Here is a 13,658-nt window from a genome sequence, read left to right as displayed (position 1 = left end):
TCTATACCTTTGTGTGTAGAATCTGAGATACCAGCAGCCACACGTATCCAGGACAGCCCTTTCAACTAAAGATAATCTAATAGCCTCTAATGGCTCCTATACCTTATAATTACAATCAAATTATATGTTGGATTTAGGATGGCTAATTATTAATCATCAGCCTGAATTAGTTGTTAATGAGTAATGCCACTAATTACAAGGTCACCTGACACAGAGCAGGCGGGTACCCGTGGCACCTCACAGAAAATGCCTAATTCAACTTCAGACAGTCCCTGAAAGGAGAGTGCTGGGACATGTCCCGTCTCTGGTAACCCCAGACCCCTTGCCTCCTGGTAAGTCACGGGATTTTATAGCCAGAAAGACCCGTAAAGATGCCCACTTGCCGAGATGTGAGCTACACGCTTCTGAAGGCGGCTGGGCTAGGTTTCCATGAAGCCATGCTGCACCCAGCCTAGGTGCCACCAGGCTACACAGATTCATCCCGTCGCTCTCATTTTTGTGGCTAGTTTTCATATATAGGTGCATAAGTTTATAAATAATAAAATGTAAGTTTGTACCAAAGTACAAGCGAATTCACAGTTGTTCTTTTGTCAGGGAATTCTCATGGAAAAAAAGTGTTGAATGTATATTCCCAGGCCCTCAAAACCGCCATCCGTTACTTCTTTGCTCTTGGCCAGCTCAGCCATCCTCGATTTCTTCTGGAAATTATTCCAGACCTTTATCACTTTCCCATAACCTCCTTAGCTCTCACTTTCAAGGCTGATTTCTCCTCCTCTGTCCTGAGGAAAATGTAGTTCATAAAGCATGAACTCTCTCCTCCCACTTTTCAAGACCAAACTACTGTTTGTATTCTCGACCCGACCTCCTCCCTGTGCTTCAGGGACTTTCATTCCCAACCAGGCCCTCTCTCCTGTGTCCTCAGACCTTTCCTCTCAGTGCTCCCTGCTCTCAGTCGTGTGTACTGTGTGAAAACCCACTCTTCACATCCTCATCTGGGAAGAGGATGTTCAAGCAACAGGTGTCATATCAGGACATAACAGGAGATCACGCAGAAAGTTCAATGTCAACAGCCAAGAAATAGCCAACAAGGGAGTGGAGTTTAGGAGAGGAATGCTTCCCTGCAGGGGAAGGCAGTGGGCAGTGTTGATGGTTTCACAATAGTGTGAGTATCCTTAATGCCACTGAATTCTATATCGTGAAATGGTCAAGATGGTAAAACTTACATTGTGTGTACTCTACCACCTTAAACAAAATAATCAACAAAACAGAACAAGAGGGATGCCCAAGACTGTAGCTTACAAACTATGGAAACAACGTTAGTGTCCATCAATGGATGAACTGGATCAAGAAGATGTGATCTATCCATACAGCAGAATGCGATCTAGCCTTAAGAAAGAAGGAAATCTTGCCATTTGCAACAACTAGGATGAACCCAGAGGGCACAATGCTGAGTGGAATAAGCCAGACAGAGAAAACACAAATACTGAATGATTGCACATACATATGGAATCTAAAAAAGTCAAACTCACAGAGAAGCAGAGATTAGCATTGCAGTTGCCAGAGGCTGGGAGGTAGGGGAAATGCGGAGCCACTGGCCCAAGGGTACAAACTTCCAATTATGAGATGCGTAAGTTCTGGAGATATAACATACAGCATGGTGACCATGGTTAATAATAATGCATTATATACTCGAAATTAACTGAGGAAACAGATCTTACAGGTTCTCACCATTTAAAAAAAGTAATTACGTGAAGTGATGGACATACTAAATAGCTTGATTGTGATAACCATTTTGCAATGTGTACATATTCCAGAACATCACATCGTGCACACTAGTTTTCATTCGTCAATCATTTCTCAATAAAGCTTGAAAAAAGGTAAATGTTTAAAATGCATATGTAAATTAATTAACTGATTAATTACTTGGAAATACAAGTGGCTCTGGAGTACAGGAGCCTTAGCAATAAGAGGGCGTGGGATAGATACCAAGGCAGAGGTAGAGGGAGCCCTGGGGGAGGCCCGAGGTAGGAGGGTCCCTGTCACCTTAATAAAGTAGCTTGGAGGTTCAGATCCCCCACGCCCACGCCCTACACAGAGCAACTGAAAGAACCTTCCTCTTGCCCTCCTGAGGAAGAGGTGAGTGGGTGACAGAAAGAATAAGGACTCCAGCCACTCTTCACTGCAAAGGGCCAGCCAGGGACAGGAGGGGATCTTAATTTTTTTTTTAAATAGACTCCATGCCCAGTGTGGAGCCCAACACAGGGCTTGAACCAACCCCCCTGAGATCAAGACCTGAGCTGAGACCAAGAGTCAGATGCTTAACAGACTCAACCACCCCGGCTCCCTGAGGAGATCTTAATTTCAAGGGAGTTCAAATTTTTACAATGACATGAGATGGGATAATTTCTATAACGGACTGAGGTTGGTTTGTGACTTAAAGTGACCATAGGGCTTGTGTTACTGAAGAGTGATAAGAAACATCATGAGATCTACATGGGGTCTTCATGAGATCATCTGGGCTAAGGAAGAGCTCATTTCACTGAGCAAGGAGAAAACCGAGACAGTTGGGGTTTTATCAATATACTCCATGAGTTCCTTTGTTTTTTAATAATTTTTTAAGTAATCTCTATATCCAATGTGGGGCTTAAACTCATGACCCTGAGATTAAGAGTCACGTGCTCTACTGACTAGGCCAGCCAATCTACCCCATGAGTTCTACTTATTGAGTGCACTGGACATACATGCTCAGTCTCTCCCATTCTAAAAAACATATCATTTGATCTTTATTTTCCATCCTCCAGTTTCTACCCATCACCTCCCTGAGTTGAGTCTGCCTCAAATACCTCACTCACTTTCCCAGGTTCTTCATGTCCCATCTGTTCCTCCACCCACTGCCAGCTAGCTTCAGACCCAAATACTCCCTTAAAATGGCTTCACCAAGGCCATGATGAACTGACCTCTTAAGCCCAATGGTGCTTTAGGTCTTACTGTCATTAAATCTCTGACTCTGCTGGTTGTCCTCACATCTCTCCGACCATTCATCATGACTTGTCAGTCTCCTTTACAAAGGCTCCCTTCATCCCGGGAATATTGGGGTTCTCCTTGTCTTTCTCTAATGGACTTCCAGGCAATCTCTCCTTCTGATTGTTAGCCCTGACCTCTCTTCAGAGCCTCAGATGTCATCCATCCATTCATTCACTGGCTAAAGATTTTCTGCAAACCAACTAAATGCCAGGTGGTAATTAGGCATTGAGACTACCACTGTGAACTAGCCTGGCTTCATAAAGCAGATGGTCTGGGGGCCATTAAAGAATGGTATAGAGAGGCTCTCCAGAGGGGCAAGTAGAAACACCTAGCAGTGGTCCTTCAAATAAGCTCTGTGGATCATAAAGGCCTCCATAAACTTTGTGAAATTATATGCAAAGTTCTGCCCACTTGTACATGTTCATGGTTGATATAATCTATGCCTTTTGTTAGGTTAGCCAAAAGGTCCTTGACTCAAAAATGTCTAAAATCCACTGGTCTGATGACAGGTTACTAATGTGACACTGGGCATGATGTCACTCTGAAGAAAAATCAGGGCTTAAGTCATAGATGTGAGCCCCTTCTTTGAGAGGTGAGAGCTGGGTCAGGGATCCAAGGATTTCAATGAAGAATCATGGCAGCAGAGGGCAGTGACAGACAATGGAGATGACAGGGGGGCCTCAAGATAGGGGGGCCTCATGGCTTACCTCAAGCTCCAAAACGTCTAACTGTGCTTCTCCTATAGCTCCAAGTAACACTCCCCAAATCCCCCAGTCCCGCCATGATGCCACATACTGCAGGTGCTCCCTGTGTGGGAAACAGCAACCATAGCTGTCCTGGGGATGACAGAGGTCTCTCTCATAGCTTTGAAGAAGAGGGATTTGGGGCCACATTTTGAAGTCAGGAGATTTCATGGAATGATCTAGATTTTTTTAAAGATGTTATTCATTTATTCATAAGAGACACAGCGAGAGAGAGGCAGAGACACAGGCAGAGGGAGGAGCCCAATGCAGGACTCAATCCCAGGATCCCGGGATCATGACCTGAGCTGAAGGCAGATGCTCAACCCTTGAGCCACCCAAGCATCCCAGAATGATCTAGATGTGTGTCTTCTCTTTACAAAGTCTGAGGACCCAAAAGCCATGTGTCCCCACCCTCTACCCATCACAGGGGGCTGGTAGCTGCCTCCTTGGGTGGGGCATGTATATACTTCAGGCTCCATGCCCCAGCCTTATACTTGGACTCTGCTCTCTTTCATGGCACCTGCCCACTCTCCACTCCAGAAGCTCCGGTGGAGACAAGGAAGAGCAGAGGACAAATGGAAAACCGTGGGAAATAAACTATTTACCAGGCAGCAGAAAAAAAAAATATCTATATACAGGAAGATAAAGGAAAAAGTAAAACAGAAAGGATATAAATTTTCTTTTTTTTAAGGATACAAATTTTCTTAATGCAAAATCTCCTATATTATGTTGTCTACTAGGAAGACTCAGGATCTACAGCCTCATCTAGCTGAACGCTATTTGGATTGTGAAAATGTGCTCCCCATCCCATCCTTCACCAGAATAAAGGCATTACTATTAAAATATTAGGAACACAATGGGGAGTGGAAACCACCATGTCCTAACATTTAAGAAATCACAGTGTATCTGCATAATAACATCAGAAGGGCCATAAAAATTCCTTCTTACAATTAAATAGCTCCATCCACTATTAACAAATTAAGCATTTCATAAGTTATGATACATTAAAAAGAGATCATTGATATTTGATTCTGTTTTGTACATCAGAGATACATGTAATATTAATGACTCATGATCACGACTCTATTTTCTTGAGTCTTTTTAAAGTGCATATTAATCATGTGCTAATATTACCGTAACTCATAAAATACAAGCTAAATCTCGGCTTAGTGCCTTTCATCTGTAGGAAAAGCTATGTTTTCTGGGTATCTTACAGCATGGCACTGTACCCACTGCTTTCCCTCTGGGGCTAACACCCCTGTTGCACACCCATTCCCTCATCTGTCACAGCTGGAGGTCAGCCACCCTGTGTGTCAGGAAGGAAGTACTGTGTGTGCTCAGTTCAATAGCGTTAATTTCATTCATGTTATTGTGCTACCAATCTCTAGAATTCTTTTCATCTTGCAAAAATGAAACTCATACCCATCAAATAACAACTCCCCATTCCTCTCGTCTCTCCAGCGCCTGGCAAGTACCATTCTTCTATCTGTCTCTATGGATTTGGCCATTCTAAGTACCTCACGAGTGGAATTATACGGTATTTGTCTTTGGTAGCTAGTTTATTTCACTTAGCATAATGTCTCCAAGGTTCATCCATGCTGTAGCATATGTCAGAATTCCCTTCCTTTTTTAAGGCTGAATGATGTTCCATTGTGTGTATACACAACGTTTTATCCACCCATCCATCTGCTGGTAGACATTTTGGGTTACTTCCACCCTCTGGCTATTGTGAACAATGCTGCTACGACCATGGGTGTGCAAATATCTCTTTCAACTCTTTTGGGTATGTACCCAGACGTGAAACTGCTGGATCGTGTGGTAATTCTATTTTTAATTTTTTGATGAACCATCATACTGGTTTTCCATAGCAGCTGCATGATTTTATATTTCTACGAGCAATGTTCAAGGATTCCAATTTCTCCACATTATCGCCAACACTTGTTCCTTTCTGTCTTTCATTTGTTTGTTTGATAGTAGCCATCCTAATGGATGTGAGGTGGTATCTCACCCGTTAAATTTAAATATCCCCAAAGGTTATGCTTTGCTTCCCAGGTAGCACCTTAGTGATGAGTTTACATTATTATTTGCAAGAAGCGAAGAGTGTGTTCATACAGCATTGCACAACAGCATGAACATCTAGGTTGGGATGGAAACTGAGTCACGAGACATCTTTGGTGGAGGAAGTTACTGGCCCAAAACATCACCTTCCTTGTTGCACAAATTAACCCAGGGGCAGCTCTATTCTAATGCCATTAGTTCCTCAGGTTTCAATCTGAGCAGGAAAATAAGAGAACATGAGGCATCTAAGTTATTTAAAATGTGACAAGTCTGAACTTCAAAACCACCTGCAGAAACTCCTCATTCTATTCCACAATTCCTTCTTGCCATCCTCCTGTATGCCCACAAACACTGCCCTAAAACCAGGCCAAGGTAGGAAAGCTTCCTCCACCTCTTCTAACTTAAGACAAAACCATGATGATCTTAAGTCTGTATGGCCTTTCAGCAGAACTCCCAGAAAGTACTGAACGAGAAGTCAGATATCATCTTCGTGAGAAATCAGAGCATCTATGCTGGGCTGAACAATGCCCCCTGCCAAAAAAAATCTACATCCTAATCTCTGGAACCTGCAAATGTTATCTTACACGGGAAAAAGGACTTTGTAGATGTGATTCACCTTGGGCCAGAGGATTATTTTAGATTACCACACGTACCATAAATGTCATCACAGGGGCCCATCACACTGGAGGCAGTAAAGTCGAGGGAGAAGAAAGGCATGTGATGAAGGAAGAGGAGGAAGAGGGATGTGATGTAGCCACAATCCAAAGAATGAGGACCTCTATGAGTTGAAAAGGCACAGACATGGATTCTCCCCTACAGCTTCCAGAAGGATCCCCACCCTGTGCACACACTCAGTTTAGTTCTGTAAGAGCTCATTTCAGACCTCTGACCTGTGGAGTGTGAGACAATACGTCTGCATGTTCCCAGCCACCATACTGGGAGTAATCTGTCACAGCAGCCATAGGAATATGGCACCAAAGTTAACCTACGTCATTCAGCATCCCTTACATGGGAGCTCCCCAGCTGGGGTACCACGGGGTATTGATCGCCTTGTCTCTGGGGGCAGCAGGGCAGGACCTGGGCAAGACTCATCCAGAGCTGCCCCAAGACCCTCCGGTTGTCCCCGGCTGTCCTGAGCACAGCCCATCGAAGATGGGGATGAATAAAAGGAGGCGAACATTCCTATCGTTTCAAGCTCTCAGGATCGCTATCTGATAAGCTGCACTTGAAAACTTGAGCTAAAGAAGCAAACTGTGGTGTCTTTGCTCAGCAAGAAAGCCCCGATGGCAGGACACCGTGAAGGCCCGCAGCAGCTTCTGCACCCTGCCGGTCCTCCCCGGGGGTCCTCTCTGCACCCCTCACTCTGGCTCCCCCCCCGTCTCCACGATCTGGGGACACCAGGGCCCCCGGAGCCTGCTTGCCACCGACCTGATGGGGAGAGAAGGGTCTCCGGCGTCCCACCAGTCTTTTGGGGGGCTGATGTACATGCACCACAGCTCCCAGCTGTAGCCATGGGCCGAGTTCTCGTACCGCTGCACCTCAAAGGTGTCCTGTTTGATGTTGTCGATGGACGGGAGGATCACTCGCTTCCGGTTCTCTTGGATTCGGGACAGAACTGGCTCGGCCCTGAAACACAGGGAGGTAAAAATAAAATCTCTCTCCTGCGGCACATCTACCCCTCCAATGGCACCGGGCCCCCAACACCACAGAGAAGGAACAGCAGGAATGTAGCTAAAGGGTGAGGAGGGGTCCAGGGCAGGCCGGGGCTCAGATGGAAACTGTGGCACCGGGGTGGATGGTGCGATGTGAGCGCGCTCTGCAAGGCAGTGCAGTGCAGCTCGTGCCCTGGCCTGGAGGGATCATACAGCGCTGCTGCCCAGGGCCCGAGAGGTCGGGAGCAAGGCTTCAGAACCTGGGGGCCTCTCCCCAGAAAGCCCCAGGCCTCTCTTGTGCTGACGGCCCAAAAGCAGCCAAGGCAAGCCTGTCCTTCCCACTCTGACTCCACACAGCTCGCTCTGCACCACGGATTCCCAGCATTTGCCAGTTCCCCTCAGGCGCTGCTTGATGCTTCTTGTTTCTTCTGCAGGAGCTGAATTTTCTTTCCCAAAATGGGTCACTTCTGCCCTTGGTGGCCTGTTTTTAATAAGCATCTCACCAGCTTCTCGGTGTGTGTGACTATTTCAGTTGTTTTAATTGATTATTTAATTGATTTCCTAAAAGGGATCTAATTGAATTGGTTAGCAATGGCAGGAGGGAACTCATTGAATGCAGAGGCAGGCGGAACCCTGCCTCCCTGCGAGCCTGCCCGCTCAGGGCTGTGGCGGGAGACAGGCAGGGGGACCTGGCTCCAGGTTCAAGGTACCGCCCTGACGGCTTAGGAGGAAGCAGATGGTCAGACTCCCCCACCAGAATGTGTCTCCAAGGCAGACGTAGGAAAAGATTGTTTCCTATATTCGAGAAGGAAAAGATGGCTCTCGTAAGCCAGGGCATTAATCTCCCTGCTTAGAACAGAGCTCAGGCTTTGGAAAAGAGTCAAGTGAAAATCCCATTCCTCTGCATTATTTGGAAGAATAATGAGAATGCTCGGCCTGCCTCCCATCTCTTTTCATTTCCAGCTATTGAATTACCTGTTGGCTCATCTCATCTTTCTATTTAAAACAAGCAATAAAATATACCCTGGGCCATTGACTGCCTCCAATCCTTTTGCACACACCGTACAGGCTGAAGCCAAATGGGACTCACTTGTCAATGGTTTCCAGATACACTTCTGAGTTTCACCCCTCCAAACACCTGCTCATGCTGTTCTCCTCCGGGAATGCTCTTGGCCACTGACAAAAAGCCTAGTTACCTATGGAGTCTCACCAGATCAAGCGCCACATCTCCCAAGAAGCCGTCCTTGATTTCTCTGGAGGAGGGCTCTCTCCTTCCAGCTCTTGGACCATCTTCTCCACCTTATCAAGTCACTCTGGCTACATGTTGTCTTTGCTAATCTTGGAACACACATTATTTTCCCTAATGAGCTAAGGGTAGCTGGTATTTATGGAGCCCTTGCCATGTGCTAGGTGCCATTCTAAACATTCCAGATGGGCCAGGCTGACTAACAGATCTCACAACGGTCCTATGAAGTAGACACTATGATCCGTGTTTGACCAATGAGGTTAAGTCGCTTGCCCCAGGCCACACAGCCAGCTGGTGGCAGAGCCGGGTCTCTAACCTGGATGCTCTGGCTTCATGCCCTACCCATGAGTCTACTGTGACCTCCACTGGGTCAGGCTCCACCGGTCTGGCGGCCTGCTGTATAGAAGCATTCAGTTCAGCCCATCGCTGTGATGAACTTCTAAGCGCAGGGGCAGAAGGCCTTCCTTCTGCTAACGCTTCTGATGCTGCAGAGCGTGATCTCTGGGTCTGCGAGGAAGGTACACCTGTTCCCAGTGATCTGCACCCCTCCCTGGAGACATCCCACCTTTGCCACGCGGCCGCCTGTACTTCCCTGCAGAGGGCACACTCCCTCCCTCACCCCCAGGCCACATGTGCCCTGCTCTGGCCCTTGGGGTGTGAACCAAAGGGATAACGTCATATCGGAGCAGCTGCTCCACTAGCCACACCCCGGCTCCTCCCCCCCACCCCACCCCCACGCCCCAGCCACAAACGTGGGATGTCCTCAACAGAGTCGTGCTTCCTGTCACTTCAGGCCGCAGAGACAGGACATGTATCTCTCACTTCAATACTGATTTGTATTTGATATTTTAAAATTGTCTGCGTTTGGCCATTTGTGCTACTTCAAGCTGGAAGCACATCTTCTGGAGAGCAAATCAGCTAAGAATTGGGTTTATTCAGGGAAGCAGCCTCCGATTCTCTGAGACCCATGAATGTCTCCACGTGACCTGCTACCCCTGCCCCTCCCTGGTCACCCCAGGATGGAGCAGCCACGACAGTCACAGGGGCTGCCCGCTGCTGGGGTGCTCGTACCCGAGGCGGCACTACGTGCCCTTGCTGAGAAATGCCTACCACCTGATTGTGTTTTTAGATAATAATACCATTATCTTACGATCCCCAGACCCATAGCCCCTAACTAAAATTCCTGGATTTTAAAAACAGGGAGAAGGGTAGCATGTCTAGGGGGCCAATATAGCTACACCAAATAAATAAAAACAGCCTCACTTTGGCAATCATCAGATTGCTAATTTATAGACTTTACATATTTTTAAATTTTTGTTCTCTTTAGGTGGCTGCTTTAACACTGCTTATTAGCGCTGTAACAAATGTAGACTTAGATAATCCAACGAATCCACCAGGCAACTCTTATTTCACGCCTTCCCATTAACAGCTTAAGGCATTTTACTACAAGTTCCCACAACCTCTAATCTTTTCACAATAAAGTAGGTTGGCATATAAAATAAAATACATGACTACTTATCTCCTACGTGATCTCTTATAGTCGTATTTCCATTTTATGTATATGACAGTCTAAAAACTGTTAACTATCGAAGTTCCCTTCCAAGAACGGAGAACGAATTCCAGTTTTTTAAACAAAAAGGACACAGTCTTGGAAGGACTTTACATAAGCGGCCAGGTGTGTAACCTGTACAAAATTAAGCTGTTTTAAATTACAGATTATAAGCAACTGATTGCAAATAGTCCTTTCTTCTCTGTACTACATTTTGGCTAATATTGCAAAACTAATGCCAGTCTTAAAAGTTGCTATTACCAATTCCGTTGACTTCAGCAAGGTATCTGAAGTTATAACAAAGACCCCTTGGGTCTCAGAATGCGGAGCACATGTGGAGTCAAGCCATAGTCAGAGGCAGTTGACCTGCTACACGGACAAGATGAAAATCTTTGTTGTCATGATTCACCGATGTTGGAGATTATTATTGCAGTATAACCTGGTGAAAGTTGAGACATAGTGTAGTGTCTACCTTGTAATGAGGGACCATAGGGACATATGTCACTCTGGTAGACATGTGGAAACTGAGTGTGATGAACATAGAGACCAGTTAGACTCTAGGCTACATGAGGGCAGATACCAAATCCTGCCAGATTCTGAACCCTGGCTGAGTGACCAACTGTCTCGGTTTGTCCAGGACTGTTCTGGTTTTACAAAGGAAAGTCCTGCATTTCAGGAAATCCTTCAGCACTGGGCAGAACAGCTGGTCACCTCACCTCTGGCCTAGGACACTGTATGGGACAATAGTAGGCAACTAGCAAATATTTGTCAAAAGGAAGATGCAGGCAGCCACTGCGTTTAGATGCATGATGATGAGGGTGTGAGATGGGCAAGTGGAGGTCGAGGCCAAGGGGGAAGGGCAGACATCCAAAATAAAAGGGAAAACCAGCTAGAGCTAGAGGTGATGATAGCTAGAGGCTGACATGATGGGGAGGGAAGAGTCAAGTGAAAGGGGACATGGGAGAATCACTAGTTTTGGTAGAAAAGAATCAGGGAGGGAAGGATGCAGCAAAAAAGGGAAAAGCTCCAATGGAATATTCAAGTGCATCTGTTCAGAAGACTTCCAGTTCAATGATTCTCAAACCTGAGCAAGCATCAGAGTTACCTAGAGCACTGGTTAAAACAGATTGCTGGACCCACTCCCAGAGCTTCTGATTGCAGAGGTCTTGGGGAACCCAAGAATCTGCATCTCAAACAGGCTCCCAGATGATGCTGCTGATCTGGGGACCACACTTTGAGAACCACTGATGAGAGATAAACAACTCCGAAGCTTAGGGGAGGTCGGGGCTGCAAACATACAGCTGTGTGTCACCAAGTCTGATGGCAGCAGAAAAACCAGGAAAGAACACTAGTGTCTGAGATGACACTAGATATCCAGGTGCACTTGAAGGAGCCAGTGTTAACTGTGACCCCAGCTTCCAAATCTTCACACGCTCATGCACGCAACCATTCTCCTTTGATCCAGCTATTAAAGAGATTCTAAAGTGTGCTGCACATGGAGAAGAGCAGATGTTTTAGTGTTTCAATGGTAACGGATAGTGGCTCTTCCAATCTGGTACTGCAAACGGCATTTATTTTTAAGATCGCACCAGTGAATTGACGCATGTCCCAAACATGATTTGTGAAATGAAAGACTCTGCTTCTTAGGAATTAAGCAAACGGAGCACAGGTTATTTAACCTCTGACTTGGTTTACCTAAACTGGGTAGTCAGCAACACCCATGTGACATGCTTTTCAAATCTACAGCCCTAATCTAAAGTCAGCTCGCTCACTGAGTGCTTTGGGCATTCTGAGGCTTTACTACTCTTTTTTTTTTTTTTTTTAAAGATTTTTTATTTATTTATTCATGATAGTCACAGAGAGAGAGAGGGGCAGAGACACAGGCAGAGGGAGAAGCAGGCTCCATGCACCGGGAGCCCGACGTGGGATTCGATCCCTGGTCTCCAGGATCGCGCCCTGGGCCAAAGGCAGGCGCCAAACCGCTGCGCCACCCAGGGATCCCGGCTTTACTACTCTTGTATCCTAAGTCTCCTCTCCCATGTGCTCCCCACAATCTCTTCCAGACTGTTCTTTTTACCACCTGGGAAACCATCCGAGGCCACACCTGCAAAGTTATGAACCCCCCCCCCTTCCTACAAACGACGTTAAAGATAATCCCATGTGTTTCAGGAGTAGGTAGGATTATAATGGATCTCTTTCCTCCAAATATCACTCAACCATCCTCCTCACACAAGGGGACAGACAAGCAGGAAAAGAGAGCAAATAAGGTTCTCTTGACCCCTTGGCAAGGATTATCAAGAGTTCTGTCTAATTAATATGTCATCCTCACTGGAATTTTGATGATGGTGGTGATGACCACAACAACGAGGAGCAGAGGAGATAGCACACTATTCCCTGCTTCCCGGTTTTATCCCAGATTATCAACCCACCCTTCTTCATTGGTCCAGCAGCCCTAGAGGAAACAGGTGAAGTTTCTACCTCCCAGATTCTAACTCCTTCTGACCACACTACTGCAGGTCCTGAATGCCCCTAGGGTCCAGCCTGTGACCTACCAGCCAGCAGTGAATTCCACGTGGGCATCAAAGAAGCCAGTGACCTGGCCAGTGGCCACTTTCCAGCCCTCGATGCGAGCTCGGATCAGGCCCTCTCTTTTTTGGTTGCGCACCACCTTCACCAGCCCAGGGTAGCGCTTGTGAACGTACTCCTCCAAGGGGGCCTTCAGCTCCTCTGCAAATGACAAAATGCAAGAAAGTCCATCAACATGGCGTTTCACATGTGTGTACAACCCACCGGGATGCCAACAGATCTTCAGGAAGTTCGGAGCGGCAAAAGAGTTGGCATGTTAGTAATTTTTGTAGAAGAGACAACTCAGGCAGCGTGAGGTCAGAAGATATTGCTGACACACCAGCCCAGGACAGCAGTGCTCACCCCGCATCCCAGGTATACAGTTGGGCAGAGTCCACACCTGGCTTTTACTTTCCGACTGCTACAGGCCAGCAGATATCTTTTGAGGTTTTTCTTTGTGGCCTTTCCTCCTTTCTAGGTCAGCATTCCTGCCCTCCGACTGTTCCCTGGGTCCTGTTATCCCACGTCTAGAGAGGTTTTCCCATCTGTACATACACTGGTTCATATAGTACATGTCCTGGGTGGTCCAGACCCACAGTCATGCACCAGACGCAAGGTTATCACGTTTGTTCCTTTGGTCTTCGTTTAACAAAGCAATCTTTGCCTAGGAGTAGAAATGCTGCTCTTGCAGCCAACCTAATGCTAGCAGAGATGGAACATTCTTCTGCAAGAAGCAAGTGGTATAAAGTGTTATTTATATGATCTAATTTAATCCTTACAACAACCTAGGAAGGAAGTAGATCAATTCCATTAATTAACTA

General features: G+C 46.4%; 1 protein-coding gene across 3 annotated transcripts in view; it reads right to left on the bottom strand.

Moving 5' to 3' along the window:
- The window catches only part of GALNT17 (polypeptide N-acetylgalactosaminyltransferase 17), a 431,006-nt gene that overhangs the window by 201,115 nt on the left and 216,233 nt on the right, over positions 1-13,658 (bottom strand). For all 3 annotated transcript variants that reach the window (XM_077908312.1, XM_077908313.1, XM_077908315.1), the window contains 2 exons: positions 12,825-12,999; positions 7,254-7,451 (listed from right to left, as the gene is read on the bottom strand). In XM_077908312.1, the coding sequence (XP_077764438.1) occupies positions 7,254-7,451; positions 12,825-12,999 (373 nt within the window). The remainder of the gene's footprint in view (positions 1-7,253; positions 7,452-12,824; positions 13,000-13,658) is intronic.

The sequence above is a fragment of the Canis aureus genome, chromosome 8 (genome assembly GCF_053574225.1).
Source record: "Canis aureus isolate CA01 chromosome 8, VMU_Caureus_v.1.0, whole genome shotgun sequence".
Taxonomy (NCBI): Eukaryota; Metazoa; Chordata; class Mammalia; order Carnivora; family Canidae; genus Canis; species Canis aureus.
Note: the sequence above shows the minus strand (reverse complement) of the source record. Positions and strands in the feature narration are given on the sequence as shown.